The following is a 24,300-nucleotide window of genomic DNA, read 5'->3' as shown; positions in this document are numbered from 1 at the left end:
ACTTTTGGTCACACTGTTTGCAGCCCTGCAACTGAAAAAGCTATAAAGGGCCGCAAAGCTTTCCCTGAATCAGCGACACTCTCCCTACACTCACTGTCAGAATAGCTGTGAGCAGAGCACAGCGCGCCGGCCGATATAAAGGCTCGGTGACGCTGTGCAGGCCGGCCAATCACTGCAATTCCACAACTAACAGGGCTGTGGCATTGCAGTGGTCTGCCAGCCAATCCCTGCATGAGGGCTGGCTCTCAAAAGAGCGCCAACATGCAGAAATGAAGACCACGAGTAAAGCACGAGTATCGCGAGATTACTCGGTCCCCGCCGAGCAGCCCGAGTACAGTGATACTCGTGCGAGTACCGAGTAGTGACAAGCATGCTCGCTCATCACTAATATATATATATATATATATATATATATATGCTGTGTGTGTATATATATATACAGTTAGGTCCAGAAATATTTGGACAGTGACACAAGTTTTGTTATTTTAGCTGTTTACAAAAACATGTTCAGAAATACAATTATATATATAATATGGGCTGAAAGTGCACACTCCCAGCTGCAATATGAGAGTTTTCACATCCAAATCGGAGAAAGGGTTTAGGAATCATAGCTCTGTAATGCATAGCCTCCTCTTTTTCAAGGGACCAAAAGTAATTGGACAAGGGACTCTAAGGGCTGCAATTAACTCTGAAGGCGTCTCCCTCGTTAACCTGTAATCAATGAAGTAGTTAAAAGGTCTGGGGTTGATTACAGGTGTGTGGTTTTGCATTTGGAAGCTGTTGCTGTGACCAGACAACATGCGGTCTAAGGAACTCTCAATTGAGGTGAAGCAGAACATCCTGAGGCTGAAAAAAAAGAAAAAATCCATCAGAGAGATAGCAGACACGCTTGGAGTAGCAAAATCAACAGTCGGGTACATTCTGAGAAAAAAGGAATTGACTGGTGAGCTTGGGAACTCAAAAAGGCCTGGGCGTCCACGGATGACAACAGTGGTGGATGATCGCCGCATACTTTCTTTGGTGAAGAAGAACCCGTTCACAACATCAACTGAAGTCCAGAACACTCTCAGTGAAGTAGGTGTATCTGTCTCTAAGTCAACACAGTAAAGAGAAAACTCCATGAAAGTAAATACAAAGGGTTCACATCTAGATGCAAACCATTCATCAATTCCAAAAATAGACAGGCCAGAGTTAAATTTGCTGAAAAACACCTCATGAAGCCAGCTCAGTTCTGGAAAAGTATTCTATGGACAGATGAGACAAAGATCAACCTGTACCAGAATGATGGGAAGAAAAAAGTTTGGAGAAGAAAGGGAACGGCACATGATCCAAGGCACACCACATCCTCTGTAAAACATGGTGGAGGCAACGTGATGGCATGGGCATGCATGGCTTTCAATGGCACTGGGTCACTTGTGTTTATTGATGACATAACAGCAGACAAGAGTAGCCGGATGAATTCTGAAGTGTACCGGGATATACTTTCAGCCCAGATTCAGCCAAATGCCGCAAAGTTGATCGGACGGCGCTTCATAGTACAGATGGACAATGACCCCAAGCATACAGCCAAAGCTACCCAGGAGTTCATGAGTGCAAAAAAGTGGAACATTCTGCAATGGCCAAGTCAATCACCAGATCTTAACCCAATTGAGCATGCATTTCACTTGCTCAAATCCAGACTTAAGACGGAAAGACCCACAAACAAGCAAGACCTGACGGCTGCAGCTGTAAAGGCCTGGCAAAGCATTAAGAAGGAGGAAACCCAGCGTTTGGTGATGTCCATGGGTTCCAGACTTAAGGCAGTGATTGCCTCCAAAGGATTCGCAACAAAATATTGAAAATAAAAATATTTTGTTTGGGTTTGGTTTATTTGTCCAATTACTTTTGACCTCCTAAAATGTGGAGTGTTTGTAAAGAAATGTGTACAATTCCTACAATTTCTATCAGATATTTTTGTTCAAACCTTCAAATTAAACGTTACAATCTGCACTTGAATTCTGTTGTAAAGATTTCATTTCAAATCCAATGTGGTGGCATGCAGAGCCCAACTCGCGAAAATTGTGTCACTGTCCAAATATTTCTGGACCTAACTGTATATATATATATATATATATATATATATATATACTAGCTGTACTACCCGGCTTCGCCCGGGTTAATAACTGCTGTTAACAAAATAGGATGTATTAACATTCCCGGGATAGAATGTATAAATAGAATATATTAACACCCGGGATTGTAACTGTCTCTCTGTTTCTCTCCCATTCTCTGTCTGTCTCCCCCTCTGTATATATCTCTCTGTCTCTCTCTCTCTCTTTGTCTGTCTCTTTCCCTGTCTCTCTCTGACTGTCTCTGTCTTTTTCTCCGTCTGTCTCAATCTCTTTCCATCTGTCTATCTATCTCTTTCCTTGTCTGTCTATCTATCTCTGTCACTTTCCCTGTCTTTCTCTTTCCCTCTCTTTCCCTGTCTTTCTGTTTCCCTGTGTCTGTCTGTCTTTTTGTCTGTGTCTGTCTCTTTACCTGTATGTGTCTGTCTCTTAACCTGTCTCTCTCTTTCCCTCTCTTTCCCTGTCTGTCTCTTTCCCTGTCAGTCTGTCTCTTTGTCTGTGTCTGTCTCTTTGTGTCTGTCTCTTACCCTGTCTATGTCTGTTTCTTACCCTGTCTGTGTCTGTCTCTTTCCCTGTCTGTGTCTGTCTCTTTCCCTGGCTGCATTGTGACATGCCAACATTCCATATAAGGGCGTGGCTGCACATTCTTCTGAAGTTCTGGGTGCACTGTGGCTCACAGCTCCATTTGCTTTAATGGAGGCAGGTTTTTTGGTGAATAACTGTAAAGAGCAGGGTTAAAATTTCCCCTCAAAACATAGCCTATGACGCTCTCGGGGTACAGAAGTGTGAGTGTGCAAAATTTGTAGCTGCGACGGTGCGGATGCCAATCCCGGACATACACACACACATACACACATATACACACATACACACATTCAGCTTTATATATTAGGTATATATATATGTACAGACCAAGCATTTTGACCCACCTTCTCATTTAAAGAGTTTTCTTTTTTTATGACTCTGAAAATTGTAGATTCCCATTGAAGGCATTAACAAAAAAGTGTGAAACAACTGAAAATATGTCTTATGTTCTAGGTTCTTCAAAGTAGCCACCTTTTGCTTTGATTACTGCTTTGCACACTCTTGGCATTCAATCGTGACAAGCATGTCTAACAGGTTGAAAGGGGATTAAAAGACCCAATTTGATGGAATCTGCCCTGCAATCATATTTACTGATGCTGATCTTTGCCATAGTACCCTAAGGTCTTCTGATGACCCCTGGGTACGATGGCCTGTTAGATCCTGCTATGAGCATGGTCTAATAGGCTCTGTCAGTGAGACACTGACAGGTCTCATATACTGCAGTACAAGAGTAGTACAATACATGAGACCAGTGATCAAAGAGAATAATATTTATGTTCCACAGTGAGACTAAATAAAAAAAGCAAAATAAAAGTTCAATACAATATTTAAAAAAGTTAAAAAAACGCAAAAAATCTCACAAAAAGGCCATTCTGCCACTAAAAAAATCAGCTTGTGTGTTAAAAGAAAACTAAACAAAGAAACATACACATAATTGGAATTGCCACACGCAGAATAACCCGATCTATAAAACTGTCTTATTTTTTTGTACAAGAAAAACTAAAAATAAAAAACATGACAAAAATGTTAGTTTTACATCATACTGACACAAAAGTTGAATAAAAAGCGATCAAAAAGTCGTATGTAAAAAAAAAAATGTAGAAGAAACTGCCAAACTGTAAAAATAAAACAAAAACCCAAGCTCTAAAATGGCTCATTAGGGAAAAAAAAATAAAAAGTTACAGCTCTCAGAATATGGAGATGCAAAATCAGTTTTATTCTTGTAAAATATAGTTTTTAGTGTGTAAAAGTAGCAAAGCATAAAAACTACATAAATTTGGTAACATCATTAGTCGACTACGTTCGAGTGTCCGCCTGCAGAAAACGTCTGTGTGCAAAAATGGTGCAAGACAGAGCACACGCTATATAGGGCATCACCGTGTTCAGGAGTAATTGCGGAATAAATTCTGGTGTCCAGTTCCTTCCTTTAACCCTTGTGTAACTGCCAAGGTTGGTGCTAATAAAAAAAATTACACTTTTACCACTAAAATGTTATATTTCCACATCCTAATGTTATAAGATCCTGTGATGCACCTGTGGGTTCAAAATACTCACTTCACCCATAGATGAATTCCATAAGCACTAAAGTTTCCAATATGGGGTCACTTGTGGGGCTTCTACTGATCTGGCACCTCAGGGGTTTGGCTAATGGAACCCACATTCTATAACGGAATCTGAAAGCTTCTAAAAGCTAAGTCACGCTCCTTCCCACCTGATACCTGCTGTGTGCTCGAACAGTAGTATCCAACCACATAAGGCGTATTGCCACGTTCGATAAAAATTGCATAACAAATTGTCCTGTGCACTTTCTTCTGTTACCCTTTGTTTAAATTTAAATTTGAGGCAAAAGTGGAATTTTAGTGGCATTTTAGTGGAAAAACCCTACCATTTTTGTTTTTAAAATGCTGACCACACCTATAGATGAATTTATGATGAGGTTTATTTTGCCAAATGGGGTCTCATGTTGGTGTTTCTGCATTTGTGCACCTCAGAGGCTCTGAAAATACATCATACAGTTCAAATTTGCGTTTCAAAAATTGAATAGCGCTGTTTTCATTCCGAGTTTTGCCATGTGGCAAAACATTGGTTTTGACCTTTTATGGGGATCACTGTGTTCAGGAGAAATTTTGTAACAAACTATGGGGCCCATTTCCTCCTATTATCTATTGTCAAAATAACCTTAACAACATTTTGGTGGGAAAAAAAAAACACCTATGGGTTCAAAATTCCCAACACAGCCCTTCCTTGATGAATCTTGTTTTTAAAATGGTGTCAAATGTTTAGGCACTTTAGGGGGCCTGTAAATGTGACATGGTGCCCACAATCTGTCATTCAACTTTGTGTTCCAAAATTCAAATGTTCCTTCTTCTGTTCCGAGCCCTCCCGTTTGTTCAAACAGAACTTTTTGACTACATGTGGGGTATTGCCATGCTCAGAAAAAAAGTGGATAACAAATTGTGGTGTTCACTTTTTCAGGTTACCTCTTGCAAAAGTGAAAAATTTGGAACCTTAGGGGGCCATACAAATGCAACATGATGTCCACAATCTAATGCAACCAAATTTGTGTTCCAATATTGAAATATTGCTCCTTTCCTTCTGAGTTAGTTTAGAGGACTTGAAACTGCAATTATTCAATCTCTTTCTCATTATTCGGTAATATCATTTAAATGATGCTCTTCTATGAAGCCCAGCCACAAGCTGCCACCATAACCCATCAACATCTTGTAACTACATCACAGGATGGCCATGGGAGCTGATACACCTGTGCATCGGCAACCAGGCTTTTTAGATTTTGCTGTCAATGATTAACAGCAGCATCTAAATGGTAAATAGCAGTGATCGGAGCTGCAGTTGCTGCTGTTAGAGGTAAATGCTGTACAACACAGCCGGCCTCTGCAATGTGTGACAAGGACTTAGATGCTAAACCTGCTCCACAGATGATCACACTTAATGCAATGTACAATTATGTTAGGGCACAGAAAGTGGTAACGTTTGGATGTGAATTATGGAAAAAAAATATTTATTTTCTTTACCTTGGTTTTCCATTGCTCTCATAATTAATTCTAAAGCTTATAGGGAACTTGTCAGGTGATTTGTACTGCCCCCGAGCCAGCGGCCGAGCCGCTTGGATCCGGAACCGCGGTGGCTCAAGGGGTCTCTGGACCATGCGGACACTCGAATTTAAAAGGGGGGATATCTACAGGGAGGTTAGAAATTCGTGACGCCACCCACGGTGCGCGGTAAGATGGAATACCCAGCTGCTGTTGGGAGCGCCCGGTGGCGGTGGTATGGCAGCAAGGTGTTTAACCCCTCTGTGGGTAGGGGGTTTGCCCCAGGGTCCGTTGATGGTGGTTGAGGGGGTGCCGTTGGGGAGGAAAGGGTTTCTGCGTACTCACTCAGTCCAAGAATGCTGACACCGACAACTTGTAAACCAGAAGTCTGAGCACCGCTGCAGCAGGGAGGGAGCACGCTTGGATCCGTGCCCCTTGGTGTTGCTTGTTAGCCTGTGACCTTTCCCGTGGCACTTTCTTCACTAGTTGGACCCCATAGTGTAGAACTAGTTGGGTCCCACTCACCCATATGGCTAATGGAGTAAGCTTGCTCTTAGGGTTCACGCTTGGGATTTTCTGGACTATATAAAGTCCTATCCCCCTCGTTGTGCTAGTACCCCGATTTTGGAGCAGGTGGAGGATGAATATTGAAGACTTCATCCTCGTCGGGTAAATTACCAGGATGCGTGAAGCTACTTCCCAGCCTAGGGTCCACGTACCCCGTCGTGCCCTGACCCCTGCCCGGAGATGGCTCAAGGCTGCCGGCTGCCCTCCTCGGCAGATCCGTGCCCCTTGACACGATCCCCTGCGACTGGGATTCCAGCTCCTACCAGGCCCAGACCAATATCTGCCACCTAGTAGGCTCAAGGAGCACTGCTCCCAAACCAGTGACCTCTCAGTTCGAGAGTCACCACTCCACACTCTACTCTTCACTGATCCTAACACCTCTGACTCTCCCCTACCAACCCCCCAAGTGGGTGGCCCTATTCCCTTCAGGCCCCCCAAATGTTTGTCTGGTGGGTGTGGTGCAGAGTGTTCCTAGGGTTTTGACTGGCTCTGCTCTTAGCAACACTGGAGGACAGGGATCTGTAACCAAGGAGGATGTGGATACTGTGCAGAAGGGCAGATTTCACAATACCCTGTGACGACCTGATAGGCCAGGGTGTCACATTCCCCCTTGGTTAAACGTAGCTCGTCCCCGAGCTACAGGAAACCAGAGGTTTATTTTGTTTTAACCTTAGAAAAAAGAAAGATAACATGGGTAAAGCATTTATTAACAGGTTCATCTCACGCAGGGGAGGCACTTTTCTTAAACGTTACTAACTTGTAAGAGTTCATTGTCCAACGGTGGGACGCTAAGGATTTTATTGGTAACGGAGGCTCAACCTGCTCCGTTGCAGCCCCTTCCTGCAAGAGTCCAGTCCCAATGTCCCGGACCCAATAACCCGCCACCCAAACAACCTGTCCCCCTAGAAACCTATCCGCGGGTCTGTGACCAGATTAAGGTCACGGGTGTTGTCTTTAGACGACTCTGGTTGGCACAGGAGGGGCAACTATATACAATACACAAGTTCGTGACTGTCACGCCAGTCCTGTGACCATGGTCCATATTTACTTATATATATTTATAAAATATAATGGAGTCCATGTACCGGGTGTACACATTGAAAAGGAATTTGGTTGTTAATCAGGTAACTTCTTCGTTCATTTTCAATTATTTACTCAAACTTTCATTTGCTGATATCTATATGGAAAACAACAAACTGTGAAAAACAACAAACGAAAACACCGATACCTAACAGTTCTCTGGCATCGTAAAACCACTGGCATTATAACATTTTTCAATAGTAAATCGTCAGGGAAGACAGCGTTTTGGCGCGAAAAGATGGCGGAAAATGGCGGAATTGGCGGGAAAAGGACTCGACTCGCTTTTTTCGGCTTTCATGGCGCACGTCACCCAGGTAAGTGGGTCCTGCTCATATCTTGTTTATGACGCCAGGTTTTTTGAGGTGTTTCGCCCCCGTGCCAGCGGCCGAGCCGCTCGGATCCGGAACCGCGGTGGCTCGAAGAGTCTCCGGACCCGGGGTTGTGCGGACACTCGAATTTAAAAGGGGGGGATATGTACAGGGAGGTTAGAAGTTCGCGACGCCACCCATGGTGCGTGGTAAGATGGAATACCACCACTGCTGTTGGAAGCGCCCGGTTGCGGTGGTATGGCAGCAAGGTGTTTAACACCTTCGTGGGTAGGGGGTTTGCCCCGGGGCCCGTTGATGGTGGTTGAGGGGGTGCCGTTGGGGAGGAAAGGGTTTCTGCATACTCACTCAGTCCAAGAATGCTGACACTGACAACTTGTGAACTAGAAGTCTGAGCAACGCCGCAGCAGGGAGGGAGCACGCTTGAATCCGTGCCCCTTGGTGTTGCTTGTTAGCCTGTGACCTTTCCCGTGGCACTTTCTTCACTAGTTGGACTCTGTAGTGTAGAACTAGTCGGGTCCCGCTCACCCATTTGGCTAACGGAGAGAGCTTTCTCTCAGGGTTCATGCTTTGGATTTTCTGGACAATATAGTGGGAAAGTCTTATCCCCCTCGTTGCGCTAGTATCCCTATTTTGGAGCTTGTGGAGGATGAATATTGAAGACTTCACCCTCGTCGGGTAAATTACCAGGATGCGTGAAGCTACTTCCCAGCCTAGGGTCCACGTACCCCGTCGTGCCTTGGCCCCTGCCTGGAGATTGCTCAAGGCCGCTGGCTGCCCTCCTCGGCAGATCCGTGCCCCTTGACATGATCCCCTGCGAGCGGGGTTCCAGCTCCTACCAGGGCCAGATCAATGTCTGCCACCTAGTAGTCTCAAGGAGCCCTGCTCCCAAACCTGTGACCTCTCACTTCGAGAGTCACCACTCCACATTCTCCTCTTCACTACTCCTAACACCTCTGACTCTCTCCTATCAACCCCCCAAGTGGGTGGCCCTATTCCCTTCAGGCCCCCCAATGGTGTGTCTGGTGGGTGTGGTGCAGAGTGTTCCTAGGGTTTTGACTGGCTCTGCTCTTAGCAACACCGGAGGACAGGGATCTGTAACCAAGGAGGATGTAGATACTGTGCAGAAGGGCAGATTGCACAATACCCTGTGACGATCTGATAGGCCAGGGCGTAACAGATTCATACTGCCAATAACACAGGCAGCCTGAATCATAGCCTGGATGCTTAATTGCAGCCTGGAATATTATTCTCTGAAATGTTGTGGTATTTCACAGAAAATATACCTGGAAAATCTGGCAGACCATTGCCAGAGACCGTATTGCCCGAGATGGAGACTGTAGTATGTGTCACTCGCTGCAAGTCTGTGAAGAGCCAGGTGGGGCAGAACAGGATTAATCTCATCTCCAGCTTTGGTCCTTGGAAAGAACGTCAAAGTATACAGTATTTCCTCTGAAATAGCAGACAATAATATAACTGGCTGCCTATGGCTTGGGTTGGTTGTATGAATCACATGACAAGTTCAATTAATCAATAGATTATGAATGAAAGCTATTCTCCACATTAAGGGTATGTGCGCACGTTGCTTTTTACCTGCTTTTTTGCTGCTTTTTCTTCTGCGCTGTTTAATGCCAAAATGGATGTGTTCTTCCATTCAAGCAAAGTCTATGGGAATTTGGGTTTCTTGTTCACACTATGTTGTTCAAAATGCTGCCTTTTTGTGGCAGAACTTTGGTCAAAAACTCAGCTTTTCAAAGAAGCAACATGTCAATTGTTTTTGCCATTTGGGTTTTGCACTGCAAAGCTGAGTTTTTGACCAAAGTTCTGCCACAAAAAGGCAGCATTTTGAACAACATAGTGTGAACAAGAAACCCAAATTCCCATAGACTTTGCTTGAATAGAAGAACACATCCATTTTGGCATTAAACAGCGCAGAAGAAAAAGCAGCAAAAAAGCAGGTAAAAAGCAGGTAAAAAGCAACGTGCGCACATACCCTTATTAAAGTATTTTTATTGGAAAGAGGAAGTAGGTTAATAGAAAGAAATAATATTCAGTTATGATAGGCAATAAATATCAGATTGGTGGTGGGTTGACATGTAAGGTGCCAGAGGGCGGTAGTCGTGGAGAGAGGCCACATTGTTGCACCTTGGTTACCTGGCACCTGATATTGAAAACGGATTGTTGGTTGAGTGTGTTGATGTGAGAGCGGTGCATTACACTCACTGGTTTCTTGCATTTTGCTGCCATATTCCAAGTGACCGCACTCAGGATCGGCCACGCATGAATCTCGAGACACCTAAAGTTCGTCTTCAAAACACACTTTACTGAACAGTCTTTTTCAACAAATGGTGGTACAACACATGGGGTAAGACACTTTCTTGCCTTCTTTCCTTGGTTACAGCTCACTGCAGGACTTTCTTTTGGTTCCCAGGTGATCTATCTCCATTCGCATCTGTCCTTTATACTATGACCCATTCACCTTTTTGTGCCTCCCCTATTTCCTCAGACTGTAAGCTTACGAACAGGGCCCTCTCTCCTAGTATCTTAATGTTGTTATTTTGTATTGTCTCATATTGTCTGTACATGTCTCCTCTGGATTGGAAAGCGCTGCGGAATATGTTGGCGCTATAGAAATAAAAATTATTATTATTATATGACCCCCCCTGGCTTAGGTCTGCGGTTTTTAACAAGTTCTCTGCCTCTTCCCACTGCCGAACTCCACGTCTGTATCCCCTGTTGGAGGAAAAATGGATGCTGGTAACGCCTTGCACCTAAGCCAGCTCTCTGCTCTCTTCTCAGTCAGAAACCCTATCTGAATTACAAGATGGAGACTGTCCTTTTTCTCAGCACTAACTCCTCCCCAGCGGCTAATCCCAACTGCAACTTGCCCTGCAGTCAGTTGCCGGGCTACCTATCTTATAACATACCCTAATACACATATTACCTTATGCATTATACCATATCACTATACTTTGCAGGAACATATTAAACTTTACATCACATAACATTACACCAACATTTTGTACCTCAGGGATTTTACCACCGCCTACAGACAGTTTGACAGGTTGTGTGCCCCTGGAAATCCTGATGATGTCCACTGTCCATTGTGTAGTGACATACCCAATTTTAGATCTAGTCAAAAATAGAGATGAGCGAATCTTTCAAGGTTTGGTTCAGTTTGCTTAATTTACTGGTGTTCGCCGAACAGTTCTACAAATGTACCAGAATCCCATTGAGTTCAATGGGAGGCAAAACCAAAGGCATAAACAACACCTTCAGGGGGGCCCAAAAGCTGCCAAAACAGCTCAAACCGTTTTACAGTGAAGCCCCACTGTTGTGGCACAGCCATTAGTTTCCTAGACTAATAACATTAGAAATATTGAGGTGGTGAGTGACAGGTGGATGTTACGGGGGGACCGGCAGATTAGGACCAGGGGTATATATCCCAATCGCCAGTCGGGGCCCACCGTGCTCCAAATGGTAATGGAGCTGCTGTCCGTGTGCGTAGGAGGCACAACTGAACAGGTGACACAGCAGCCGCAGCCCAGTTAACGCCACTGGACTGCTCTAGCACAACAGGAACGGTAGCAAGGAAGCAGAGCGCCTGACCCTCATGTGCTGAGCCACGAATCTTGGCGTGACAGGCACCGTTCGCCTAGCCCTACCTACCACTTCCAATAAGGCTTATGCCACCAAGAACTCTCTGCCCTATCAGGGCCTGCCACCTCACGGACATGCTCAGTGAGGTCCTTACCGGACCTAGCCTCTGATGCACTAAGTGCCTGAGCATGCTCAGTAGCCTGAGCAACAGGCTCAGAAAGCAGACTATCAGTTTGAGCATGCTCAGTAGGCACATCCCAGAACTTAGACACAGTACGAAGTCCAAGTACCTGTGCAAAGAGGCTGTTAGGGTTAATTGTGAGAGCATGCTCAGTAGCCTGAACTGAGGACTTAGTCTCAGACATAACACAATCAGGCTGAGCATGCTCACTAGGCAAAACACCAGGCATAGACTCTGGCTGGGGTAAATCGGCGCACGCATGTGCACTAGCCGCCTCTTCACACTTAGACGTGGTGGAAGGAGCAGCCAACTGGACGACCCGAGGCACGGCCAAGAACGGCAGCCGGCGCCTGAGCGCAACAGGAACCGCAGCAGGCTGCTTGCGGCTATGGCGGCGCCGGTTCGTAACAGTACCCCCCCCCTCTACCGGCCCTCTCACTCGAATGGTCTATAGTCACCACAGATACCACTGAGCGACGGGCGGAAGATGGAGACATGCAGTGGGAGCTACAAGACTCGCTCCACCGCGTAATCACCCCAGACGACCAGTCGATATGTCGCTTCAACCAAGGAATACCCAGCAGAATATCATCTGCACCCTTAGGGAGAACCAGAAATGAAATGGTCTCCCTATGCCCAGATGACATGGCAAGGGTAATGGGCACTGTCCGCTGGTGAATTACCTTGGGCAACAAGGACCCATCCACCACACGGACTCTCACTGGCCTTGGCATTTGCACCAGAGGGATGGCATGCCGCCGGGCAAAAGAGGAGGAGATGAAACTATCCCCAGCACCTGTGTCCACACTTGCCCTTGTGAACCATGTTGACCCCTTAAAGGAAATGGACGCAGGAAACGTCACCCTAATGGATGACGCAGAGTCCAGTCTACCTCCAGCTATGGTCACCAATCGCAGTCGCTTACCCTGACGCTTTGGGCAACGGTTGGCATAATGACCATACTGCCCACAAGCAAAACAGGAAATGCCCTTGCGACTCGAAGACCTAGCAACACCAACCCTAGAGATGTCCATAGGGACAGAGATGTCCTCTAAGGGAGGTGCAGTAGGAGAGACCACTACAGTGGCTTAACGACACTCTGACCTGCGCTCCAGCTGACGTTCGGAGGTCCGCAGGTCAATGCGGGTAGCCAAAGTCATGAGGCCCTCAAGGGAAGTTGGTACCTCACGCGACGCTAATGCGTCCTTCACGTGCGAGGCTAATCCCCTCCAGAACAGTGGAATGAGAGTCCTCTCTGACCACCCCAGTTTTGCAGCAAGTGTCCTGAAACTCACAGCATATTGACTTGAGGAGGTACGCCCCTGCTCCAAAGTCAGTAGCTGTAGGGCCGAGTCGTGAGTGACCTGAGGCCCCAGGAACACTTGTCGCAAGGACTCCAAAAACACCTTAGAGTCCTGTAATACGGGGTCATTCCTCTCCCACAATGGTGTAGCCCACTCCACTGCTCTATCAGAGAGCAAGGAGATGATAAACCCCACCTTCAACCTCTCTGTAGGAAACCGTGCAGCCAACAGCTCTAGATGGACTGAGCACTGATTCACGAATCCCCTACATGCCTTGCTGTTCCCCGTAAACTTGTTGGGCAGCGAGAGGTGAGGGAGGGTTGGAGTAGGCTTGGTGACGGACACCATTGCAGCCGCTTGAGCCACCACATCATCCATATCAGCAGCAAGAGCAGACTTCTCCAGAGATCTCACTCTGGCATCAAGCTGCAGTATGAATGACGTAGCTGCTCCATCTCCGCCATGCCAGCCAGACCCTGGCGCAGTCTTACTGTTACGGGGGGACCGGCAGATTAGGACCAGGGGTATATATCCCAATCGCCAGTCGGGGCCCACTGTGCTCCAAATGGTAATGGAGCTGCTGGCACCCTGTGGGTTAGGCGGAGACTATAGAACTGGATGGCTCTGAGATAACTCAAGGAACCGGTCACGTGTGTAGGGACACGTCAGACCAGACGACAACCCAGTTAGCGTTTCGGTGGAGCGGACGCTACTCCGACCACGTGTGTAACAACACGTCAGGCCGGATGGTAACCAGTTAGCGTTGACCGAGAAGACCGCTGCGACAGCACCCTGTCGGCCACGTGTGTAAGACACGTCAGGCCGAGCGGTCCTCCGATTAGCGTTTCTGGCCACCACTCGACTGGCCACGTGTGTAAAGGACACGTCAGACCAGGTAGTCACACCAGTAGCATTTGACTGGGAAGCCGAGGAGGATAATACGGTTCACACACCCAATCCAGGAACACCCTGTTAACTTCACAGGGGTTCTGGGGTGCGCTGTCCGTGCGCGTAGAGGGCACAACCGGACAGGTGGCGCATCAGGTACACTGTCCGTGTGCGTAGAGGGCACTCTCGGACAGGTGACGCAACAGGTATTCTGTCCGTGTGCGTAGGAGGCACAACTGAACAGGTGACACAGCAGCCGCAGCCCAGTTAACGCCACTGGACTGCTCTAGCACAACAGGAACGGTAGCAAGGAAGCAGAGCGCCTGACCCTCATGTGCTGAGCCACGAATCTTGGCGTGACAGGCACCGTTCGCCTAGCCCTACCTACCACTTCCAATAAGGCTTATGCCACCAAGAACTCTCTGCCCTATCAGGGCCTGCCACCTCACGGACATGCTCAGTGAGGTCCTTACCGGACCTAGCCTCTGATGCACTAAGTGCCTGAGCATGCTCAGTAGCCTGAGCAACAGGCTCAGAAAGCAGACTATCAGTTTGAGCATGCTCAGTAGGCACATCCCAGAACTTAGACACAGTACGAAGTCCAAGTACCTGTGCAAAGAGGCTGTTAGGGTTAATTGTGAGAGCATGCTCAGTAGCCTGAACTGAGGACTTAGTCTCAGACATAACACAATCAGGCTGAGCATGCTCACTAGGCAAAACACCAGGCATAGACTCTGGCTGGGGTAAATCGGCGCACGCATGTGCACTAGCCGCCTCTTCACACTTAGACGTGGTGGAAGGAGCAGCCAACTGGACGACCCGAGGCACGGCCAAGAACGGCAGCCGGCGCCTGAGCGCAACAGGAACCGCAGCAGGCTGCTTGCGGCTATGGCGGTGCCGGTTCGTAACAGTGTAGGCCTGGTGGACTGGGAGCCCTCATACCTCATGCAACAGTTCAAACTGCTTTTTTGCTCAGCCACTCGGATAGCTGCAATATTAGCTTCATACACTGTTATTGCTAGTGTTGTGCCCAGGGATATGGGATACTTGGTCCCGGGCAGTGTCTCTCTTAGGAATGTCATGGTGGTGGCCGTTGCCCGATTCCGTGCCCTGCGCCCTTTTTGTAATCGGGTGTATTTACAGGGGATTTAGGTTAGTGTTCATAAGTGACGCCACTTGCGGTGTTGCGGCTATATATATATATATATATGGAGCCGCCGCTGCAGAATGTCACTACTGGGGCTCGTGGTAATTGCAGCCTGGATGGTAGGCGCTCCGCAAGTAGGGCCCGGGCCCCAGAGGATTGGTGTTGTGATGGGCGTCGGAAGAAGGTAGTCCACACAGAGGTATAGGGCAACTGGTTTTTACTCACTGGTAAATGGGTCCCCATGGCATAGAGCAACTGGGGGTCCCTGTCCGGTGGTTTGTTCACTTCTTTCTGACTGACGGTAGTGTGAACCCTGTGGTGTTAGAGTCTCTGGTCCTGTCCCCAGTTCTCCCTTTGCTACTGAGTCTTCGGATTCTTAGGGTGCAGGTGTTAACAGGTCGGCTTGAAGCTCTTTCCTGTCCTAGGGTCCTGTACCCCGTCGGTGCGTAGTTTTGGGAGTACTCCACCGTACTCCACCGGCAACTACTATCCTGGGTACCAGGTTACCGTTAACCTAAGTCAGGTCGTTGCTTCACTTCCACCTTCACTCCTCTACTGCTGTCAACTCACTTACTACTCTCCACAGTCTGCCCCTCCCACCTGGTCAACTAGTGGACTGGTTTGTCTCCACCTCTAGGCGGCCATCCATTGGTCCGACCCTAGCTTAGTACCATTGTATGGAGGATTGTTGGGGAAAAACTAGGATTACCTGGGTTTTTGATGTTACCGGCACTGGTCTCCCGGGGACCTAGGGGGTAGGCCCTGCATCCTTGTAGGGATGCAGAACCTTGTAGCACCCTGATGGCTTCAGGGGCGCTACACTAGACACACTTAAGGATAATAACAGAGGTAGGTGAGTGACAGGTAGGTGCACGTTTGCCACTCTGGGATCCCTACTGCTACAGGTAACACACAAAAAGAAGACCCAAGTAGGAGTCCCCATCTCCATTTTCTAAAATTTGGGGCAGACACTAGTACAGAGGCATCAATTTCCTTAGACTACAAATAGTATAATGGCGCAGGATGGATACATGGGACAGGGCCTAAAACAACTTCTGGCCCAGGATTTCTAGCTTAAACATTGATCAGTAACATGTGTATGAATGACAGGTGTAGGCCTGGATCTCTAAGGCTATGTTCTTACGGGACAACGTACTCGCGGATATTTCCGCAGGTTTGTCCGCAGGTTTTCCGCAGCTGCTCCACCGAATCTGCAGCTATCCATTGCTGCGGGTTCCAAGCATTTTTGTTGCATTAAGCCTGGGGGAGAAGTGTGGAAGTACCTGCGGAATTCCCAGCCTTTATCTCCATAGTGGAGTGGGAATTTTGCAGATATTTCCGCATGAATAATTGACATGCAGTTACGTGCTTCTGCGGGACATCTGCAGCATATTCCGCAGCCGCACATACCGCACCATTGATACAGTGCTCCCCAAATCCCATAGGATAACATGGGGAGTGTCTGTACTTGCTAAATCCAGATAAATCTGCAAGTTTTCCGAGGCAAAATCCCTTTGGTACATTGTCCCTTTGGCACATAGCCTAAGACCCTGCCACTACAGGCAACACAGAAAAAGAAGACCCAAGTTGGAGTCTCCACATTTCAAAAAATTAGGTGCAGACATCAGGAAAAAGGGCATCAATTCCCCCAGAGTACAAATAGTATAATGACGCAGACAGACAGCTAAAGGATAGAAAAATAGATAGATAGATAGATAGATAGATACTAGATAGATAGATAGATACTAGTTAGATAGATAGATAGATAGATAGATAGATAGATAGATAGATAGATAGATAGCTTGTACAGCTATTTAGCAGAGTTAATAAACAATTTTAGAAAAAGAATGACATGGGGTTCCCCCTAATTTTCATAACCAGCAAAGGTACAGCAAAAGTTGCGGGCTGCAACCCTCAGCTGTCAGCTGTACCTTGGCTGGTTTTCAGAAATAGAGGGAATCCCAGTCATATTTTTTAAAATTATTTGAACAAATAATTAACAAAAAATGGTGAAAGGTCTCTGGGGGCTGATATTATTATTGTGGTAAGGGCCGTTAAATGCACAAAACCTGGCACAGTACTCAACTCTTCCCATTGCCCTGGTGCGGTGGCAAATGGGGTAATATATGGGGCTGATACAAGCTGTGAATTGCCAGCTGGCATCAAGCCCTGGTATATAAGTAATGGGGGGGCATCTATCAGACAACCTCATTACTAATCCAGTAATTTGAAAAAAAACTATTTGAACAAACAACCCCCCAACTACAGCCCTTGTTCACCAATTTATTCCGCCGTAATCCATAGTAAATTCTAACAACGTTCCACAAAAACAAACCTAAAAGACATAAAAAGAGAAAAATTATTAAAGAAATAAAGACAAGAGACACCCCCATTCACCAATTCATTTTCCTGCAAAACCCTAATCCAGGTCCGCAGTAATCCATTAATCATTGATCAGTGACAGGTGGATGCATGATATGTGTAGGCCTGGTGCTCTGAGACCCCTGCCACTACAGGCAGCACACAACAGAGTCCCAATTCTTGTTAATGAACCTCTTACTGATCAATGTTTAAGATAGAAATGCTGAGCCAGTTCATGTCCCATGCATCCATGCTGCACAATTATACTATATGTACTATGGGGCAATTGATGCCACTGTACTGGTGGTGTCTGCCCCTAATTCTTTAAAATGTGGAGACTCCAAGTTGAGTCTCCATGTTGTCTGTTGCCTGTAGTGGCAGGGGTCTCAGAGCACCAGGCCTACACCTGTCACTCATCCACCTGCTACTGATCAATGTTTAAGCTAGAAATGCTGGGCAAAGCCCTGTCTCATGCATCCAAGCTATTATACTATTTGTAGTCTGAGGCAATTAATGCTACTTTGATGGTGTCTGTCCCTAATTTTTGGAAATGGGGATTGGGACTCCAGTTGGGTCTCCTTGTTCTGTGTTACCTGTCGAAGTATGGCTCCCAGACTGGCAGGCATGAACCTATGAAACACAGCTGGAATCAGGATCTCTGCCCTTACATTATGCTGCTTTCAGATTAGGTGACAAAAACCTGGTGACAGATTCCCTTTAACTCTGGGATGCCTCAACATATCCCAGGGAATATGAGATCATTTTTTCACAACACATACGCTATGTTAGTAGTACATTTATATGAAACTGATATGTTTTGATATTTTTCTAAATGGAAATTAAATTTTACTAAAATTTAGAAAACGTTGCAATTTCAAACTTCAAATTTTTATAAACTAGAAATTCATCCTACACTAAAAATGCTAATAAATAACATGTATCTTATGTTTACTTTTCAAGTCAGCATCATCATTTTTCAAATGTTCTTTTGTTTCTTAGGATGGTAGAAACTGGGCCAGATTGGCCATCTGGCAATTCTAGTAATGTCTAGAGGTGTTCTGCATTAACCGCAGCGCTTATAAAAGTAACTGCATCCTCTGGACACAGGTACTGTTAATAGCACTGATAAGTAAGAAAGCTATCAGCTATCAGCTCCTTGGTCAACCACTTATTCTAGCCGGCTTGTTGCAGGATGGTGCAGGGATGCTAGGTGAGAAAGAGTAAACAGAGGGCTATACTGCAGGATGGGGCTGTGTATAGAGGGGCTGAGAGGAATGCTGTACTGCAGGATGGGGCTGTGTATAGAGGGGCTGAGAGGAATGATGTACTGCAGGATGGGGCTACATATGTGCAGAAGGCATGAAAGCAGAGCAATACTGCAACATGGCCCTGTATACTGATAGCTGAAAAGATAAATACACTGCAGAATGGAACTGTCTTAAGTGAGAGCTGAAAAGAAAGATAAAATGCAGCATGGGGCTGTGTATATAAGAGATGAAAGGAGAGATATTCTATACTGCAGAATGGGGGGTGTTTAGAGGGGGCTGAAAAAAAGTGATATGCAGGATGGGACTATATATAGAGGCACTGAAAGGAGAAATATACTAGAGAAAGGAACTGTATAAAGAGTAGTTGGCAAGAGTTATACATTGCAGTATGATGCTGTATGTAGTTGCAGCTGAAAGGTGTGATATACTGCAGGATCAAGCTATATACAAGATTCTGACAAAAGTAATTTACTGCAAAATGGGGTTCTATACAAAGGACTGAGAGGAGTGATATACTGCATGATACAGCTGTATTTGGAGGGGTTAACCGGTGTGATGTACTGCAGGATGAAGCTGTATATAGAGGTGCTAAAAAAAGCTACGGAATGCAGGCTGAAGCTGTATATAGAGGAACTGAGAGGAGTGATGCACAGGACTATGGAGTTGTATGTAGAGGGGATTGAGATAATTGATTACTGCTTGAGGGGGGGCAGAAGGGAGTAAAATACTGCAGAATGGGATATTGAGGGGCTGAAAGGTATAAAATCTTACAGGATAGGCCTGTATATAGTGGGCTGAAATATGCTGTAGGATGGTTCAAAACATATATAGGCTGCATACTCAAGTGAAATCCTTGCTCTGTATGTGAAGTGTTGCCACACTGTGGTCTCTTTTCCACTAGGGCTTTATGTAGAGCGCCTTTTTAGCCGCCATGACTTTTGAAATTCTCTTTTCAATTTGTTTGTCTATTTCTTCTTTTTTTTCTCACCATAGTTTACAGTGGAGGAGGGCACAATGATGCCACCTCTACTTGTCACACCAGGGGTGGACACAGATAGAAAGGAGCTCCTGTGCAGGAATATCATATGGTCCCCTTGCTGTCCAATAATTCATTATAATGCACCTCTTTATGAGTCTGTGACAGAAGCTGCTTGGAGCTGGAAGTGCGCACCCTCACCTCTTGGGTTCCTGTTGCACCAATGGTCAGGCCAATCCTATGTCACACTGTTTAGATGTAATTAAAAGCCAAAATCATAAATTGACACCAAGTGATATCAGCAAACAAAACCAAAGTGGGTAACCACTAATGTTCTATTAGTATTTAATGTTCTAGTGATTTTTATATTATTGGTTAGTTTCCGAACATATAGTTAGCGATAGATAGTAAATAATAGCGCAAATACATAATGTCCCTCTAACAGTAAATTTCCACAACTAAAATTTTATACAGACGTTATAGAATAGGTCATTCCTATGTTCCCATTTTGGCAATTCTAGATTTGGCTACACACTGTACCTTGCATTGCACAATATGAACCTAATACAATGGGACCATTATCAAACCAAGACTTTCCATATCTATGTTTAATAAGATAAAAAGTTGATTGTGTCTTTTTCTTCACAAGGTGGACACAGTCCAAAGCCAAATGTCTCAGTTGGGTTGGTTGTCCTTTCTTCTGTATATAAAGGAGCCCAAAAGAAGGGTCTGTACCTTTCATTCTAAGCTTCTGTACCGGGAGAGAAACCAAAATGAAAACTCTGGTATGTATCTACTACTGAAATGATTCATATAATGGTTGACACAATTTAGAGGTTAGATTATAGATTATACTGATAGGGTTTGAAGGCAATATCAGAGGGTTGAAATATAATAATTAATGTCTGTGTGATTCAGCAATCATTCCCAGAAAAATGGAAAACGTTGTATAGGATACAACATTTTAATCATATTGGGCTTAATGAACACGTCAATTTTTTAAAATATTTTTATGACTTAATAGATATACCAATATAGCCCACTAATATCAGAATAGGCCCAATGGATCATTGTATATGGGAAGCCCAAATATATACTAGACATAAAAGAAGGGGTTGCAAAGATTGAAATGCAATGGGTGTATGTGGTACTTATACAGAACAGCAGAAGATCTCTGCTTACAGTCGGTCAATAACAAACTTCACCATTTACTGTTAGTGAATGAACATTTATTAAAACTGGAAAATTCTTCTAAAACAAAATATATGTAAAAACCATAATGGAATTACAATAACGTTCACATTTTGTCTTGCAGGTGATTTTCGCTGCTCTCCTTGGATCTCTGCTTGCTACTGATGTAAGAATCTCTCTAATATTCTGTATATTTACTATTAATATGTACTTTTATGTGAAAAGATTTTCTCTTTTCCACTTATTTATGAAGCAATTCCAAATGAAAACTATAAGACAACTGGAGTGACCGAGAAGCGCAGATAGGATCTTATGAGAGATATTAGCAAACCCCAATTGGAGTATATAAAAGCTCACCTTTTGAAGTTGTGAAAGTGTGTAGCACAGCAGCCGCAGCACCCCAATACAAGATAACCAATGTGGGCGGAAGAAAAGATTAAAAACCGCATTGTCGTGGAAGAAATCCCAAATTCAGGCTTATAAGGATCATGATCTTTTGTTGTCAATGTGTTTTAGAGATGTCTCCTTCTTCTCTGTGATTTTGACCTGAAGAAGGAGAATTATCTCTGAAACGCGTTGATAAAGATCACGATCCTCATCAGCCTGAACTTGGCATTTCTTCCATGGCAGTGGGGTTTTTAACTATTTCTTCCACCAAAATTGGTTATGTCATGATCTATGCTTGGCCCAGTTGCTGCTGAGCTGTAGCATGTATCCTCTCTCCAGGGGTACTGGTCTCATAGTAGGGGATTGTTCCATTCTACCTAATTCCGGAGGTCATACTGCTATATCTTGGTGCTGCTACCTCCGGAACACCGCCAGTAATAATCCTGCTCTGAAGCGAGTGTGTTTGGCTTCCATGAGTGTATTTTGATCAGTCCTTCCTCCCAGCTACCTTGTCCTGACTTGTGCCTTCCCTGTACTGCTCATCTGTCTAGTTCTCCTGACTCCCCGATTCTGTCCTGTGTCTCCTGTGCCCTGTCTGTCTGACCCTGGTCCTCTCCTTTGACTTCTCTGCCCCTGCATGTAGTTTTGACCTTCCGGCTGCTGACCTTAATTATTATTACTGACTTTGACTCCGTTTCTCCCTTCTGTCATTTACTAGTCTTCCTGATATCCGACCCCTTGCTTCCACGTGACCACAGCTTGTTTTTTTCTTGGTATTAACGAGACATCCTGATACTGACTTGGCTTGCTGACTACTCTATTGTATTCTATCGCTCTCTATTGGGTTTGTTTGCTTACTGGATATTGGAGCTGTCTCTCCAGCTAGCTTCAGGGCCCCCATTAGAGTTGCAGGACAGGATATCTACTTATTTATAAAGCAGAATAGTTGTATTATGTGGCTACATACTTGCGCTGCTATGTTCTTGCCACCCCTTGTTAGACTCTCCTGATTGATATTTTTAGTAACTTTCTAATTTTCCTGTACAGAATATAGATATTAACAATCAAGGGAACGTTGGTGAGAATGTACATCAGACAGTGAATATTAACAACCAGGACCACGTCGCCAACATTAACAATCTCAATGGCTGGAACTCCTGGAACTCTATTTGTGACTATGGGAGAGTGAGTACCTGTGTAATCCTCCAACCATTTGTATGGATGAAAGTGTTAAATGCGTCATTTGCTTCAATCTTTTTCATTTAAAGGGAGTATTTGCAACACGACTCTATGGAAAGCAGATGTGCGTCGTGACAAAAATGGATAACGCTGTCTTCCCAAGCCTTGAAGTCCTCCAACAGAAACCCGTAAGGAGTTCAAACATTTACTGTCATTAGAAAGATTGAGTTAAATATTTTTTTTAACTCAATGTCTATTCTACTTTCAAGAAATGTAAGATTTTCTGGCCAATAGCTTTGGTTAGTGGATTCTATAATTTCATTATCTTTGCAACGGAACCCCCCTATCATGGGTGGCTCCATTTCAAAGATAAAAATTAGGCTGCTCTTAGGTGTAGCTTAAAAACACATCATGCCGATTCCTCTCAGTGCTGGAGGTCCTGCTGCCCCAATTTTCATGGCTTCAATACATTGTACAATTCCTTCTTTGAATTTATTGCCATACCTATTCAATGTGAAGAATCCTTATAAGAGCCCCTTAAGATATGCATACTCTGCATCTATGGTGGGAAATGTCCTCCTTACGACAATTTCTTTCTTAAAAATATATCTCTAATCTAAGATTATATTTAATTTTCAGGTCCAGACCACAACGCATTTCTTCAAGTATAATGTCAACGAAGTCCCTATTGCTAATATTGGCATATATGGGGTCCATATTGAAGCCCTTTGTGGCGGCATCCCATCCTACACTGCTGAAGTATCCAAAGGTAAAGTCCAGAGTCTTTTAACACTATCTTTTATCTATTACTTACTGTATATTTACCTCCAACTAGTATAACAAATGTGTTATTCTATTCAGGCGCCATTAGTTAAGTAAGTACATACTGGTTGTTGTAATTCAGAAAAGTTGAAGTGTCCAACACCCCTTGAAGGATTAACCTACACTGGTTGGGAGGTCATTCTACAAGGCACATTCTTGTCTAAATATGGGTCTCTCTAGAAATTATGTGATCACTTGTACAATAAATAACACATGTATGTAGATGTTGATTCTAACCTGATATTTATGTTCTTTTTCTTCTCTACTTTATTAGGGGATAAGCATCATCATTCCGATTGTGACCCCAAGAGCATCATCACCATATTAGGCATCACTTTCTGCTTTTAATTCAATTTGTTTTTTGAACTTTATATCAAATGTTATGCATTCTCTGTTTGGATCTTTTTTTTACTATCAATAAAGCATTTATATAAAAGTTTTGCTCTCTTGTTTGTGTGTCATGTGTCAGAGACTTTTATATAACTTTTCATATTAAGTTGTATCATAGATACAGGCTTTCCAGTGATGTACATGCCCCAGTGTCTCCAATGATGTATATGTCCAAGCCTCCTCAGAGTTGTATATCCCCCAGCCTCCTCAGTGAAGTATGCGCCCCATCCTCCCCAATAATGTATATGCATCTCCTATGATGTATTTCCCTCAGTGTCTCCTGTGATGTATATGCTCCAGCCCCTCCCATGATGTTTATGTGCGCCAGCCTTTTCTTTAATACTTATGCCCCCAGCATCTCCTGGATTTATATGCCACAGTGTCTCCTGTGATGTGCATGCCCTAGCATCTCCTGTGATGTATATGCCCCATGGTCACATGTAAGATATATGCTGCCCCAGCATCTCCTGTAATGTAAATGCTCCAGCGTCTCCTGTGATGTATACGCAACCAGCTCCTACAGTGATATATATACCCCCAGCATGTCCTGCAATGTATATTACCCCAGAATGTCCTGCGATGTAAATCACCCACCCAGTGTCTCCTGCGATGTATATGCCCCAGCATCTCCTGTGACGGATATGCCCCCAGCATCTCCTGTGCTGAATATGCCCTCAGTATCTCTTGTGATGTATTTATTGCAGTCCCAGTATCTGTGATATATACAGTGCAGCCCTCGTGGCTCTAGTGAATTATTCGCTCCAGCCCCAGCATCTCCTGTAATGTATATGCTCGAACCCCAGCATCTCCTATGTAATGTATATACAGTAGTTCCAGCATTTCCTATGTGTTGTATATGCTCCAACCCAAGCATCTCCTATGTGATGTAT

At 44.8% G+C, this 24,300-nt stretch overlaps 1 protein-coding gene across 1 annotated transcript; it reads left to right on the top strand.

Annotated features, from left to right (window-relative positions):
- The first annotated feature begins 20,164 nt into the window (after window positions 1-20,164).
- LOC142301874 (gastrokine-1-like) lies at window positions 20,165-23,454 on the top strand. The gene is made up of 6 exons (XM_075342913.1): window positions 20,165-20,226; window positions 20,757-20,798; window positions 22,067-22,204; window positions 22,288-22,386; window positions 22,838-22,967; window positions 23,295-23,454. The coding sequence occupies exons 1-6, from the start codon at window positions 20,215-20,217 to the stop codon at window positions 23,366-23,368; spliced, it is 495 nt and encodes a 164-aa protein (XP_075199028.1). The 5' UTR covers window positions 20,165-20,214; the 3' UTR covers window positions 23,369-23,454.
- Window positions 23,455-24,300: the final 846 nt, after the last annotated feature.

The sequence above is a fragment of the Anomaloglossus baeobatrachus genome, chromosome 4, assembly GCF_048569485.1.
Source record: "Anomaloglossus baeobatrachus isolate aAnoBae1 chromosome 4, aAnoBae1.hap1, whole genome shotgun sequence".
NCBI lineage: Eukaryota > Metazoa > Chordata > Amphibia > Anura > Aromobatidae > Anomaloglossus > Anomaloglossus baeobatrachus.
The sequence above is the reverse complement of the archived record's forward strand: the minus strand, read 5'-3'. Positions and strand labels throughout refer to the sequence as shown.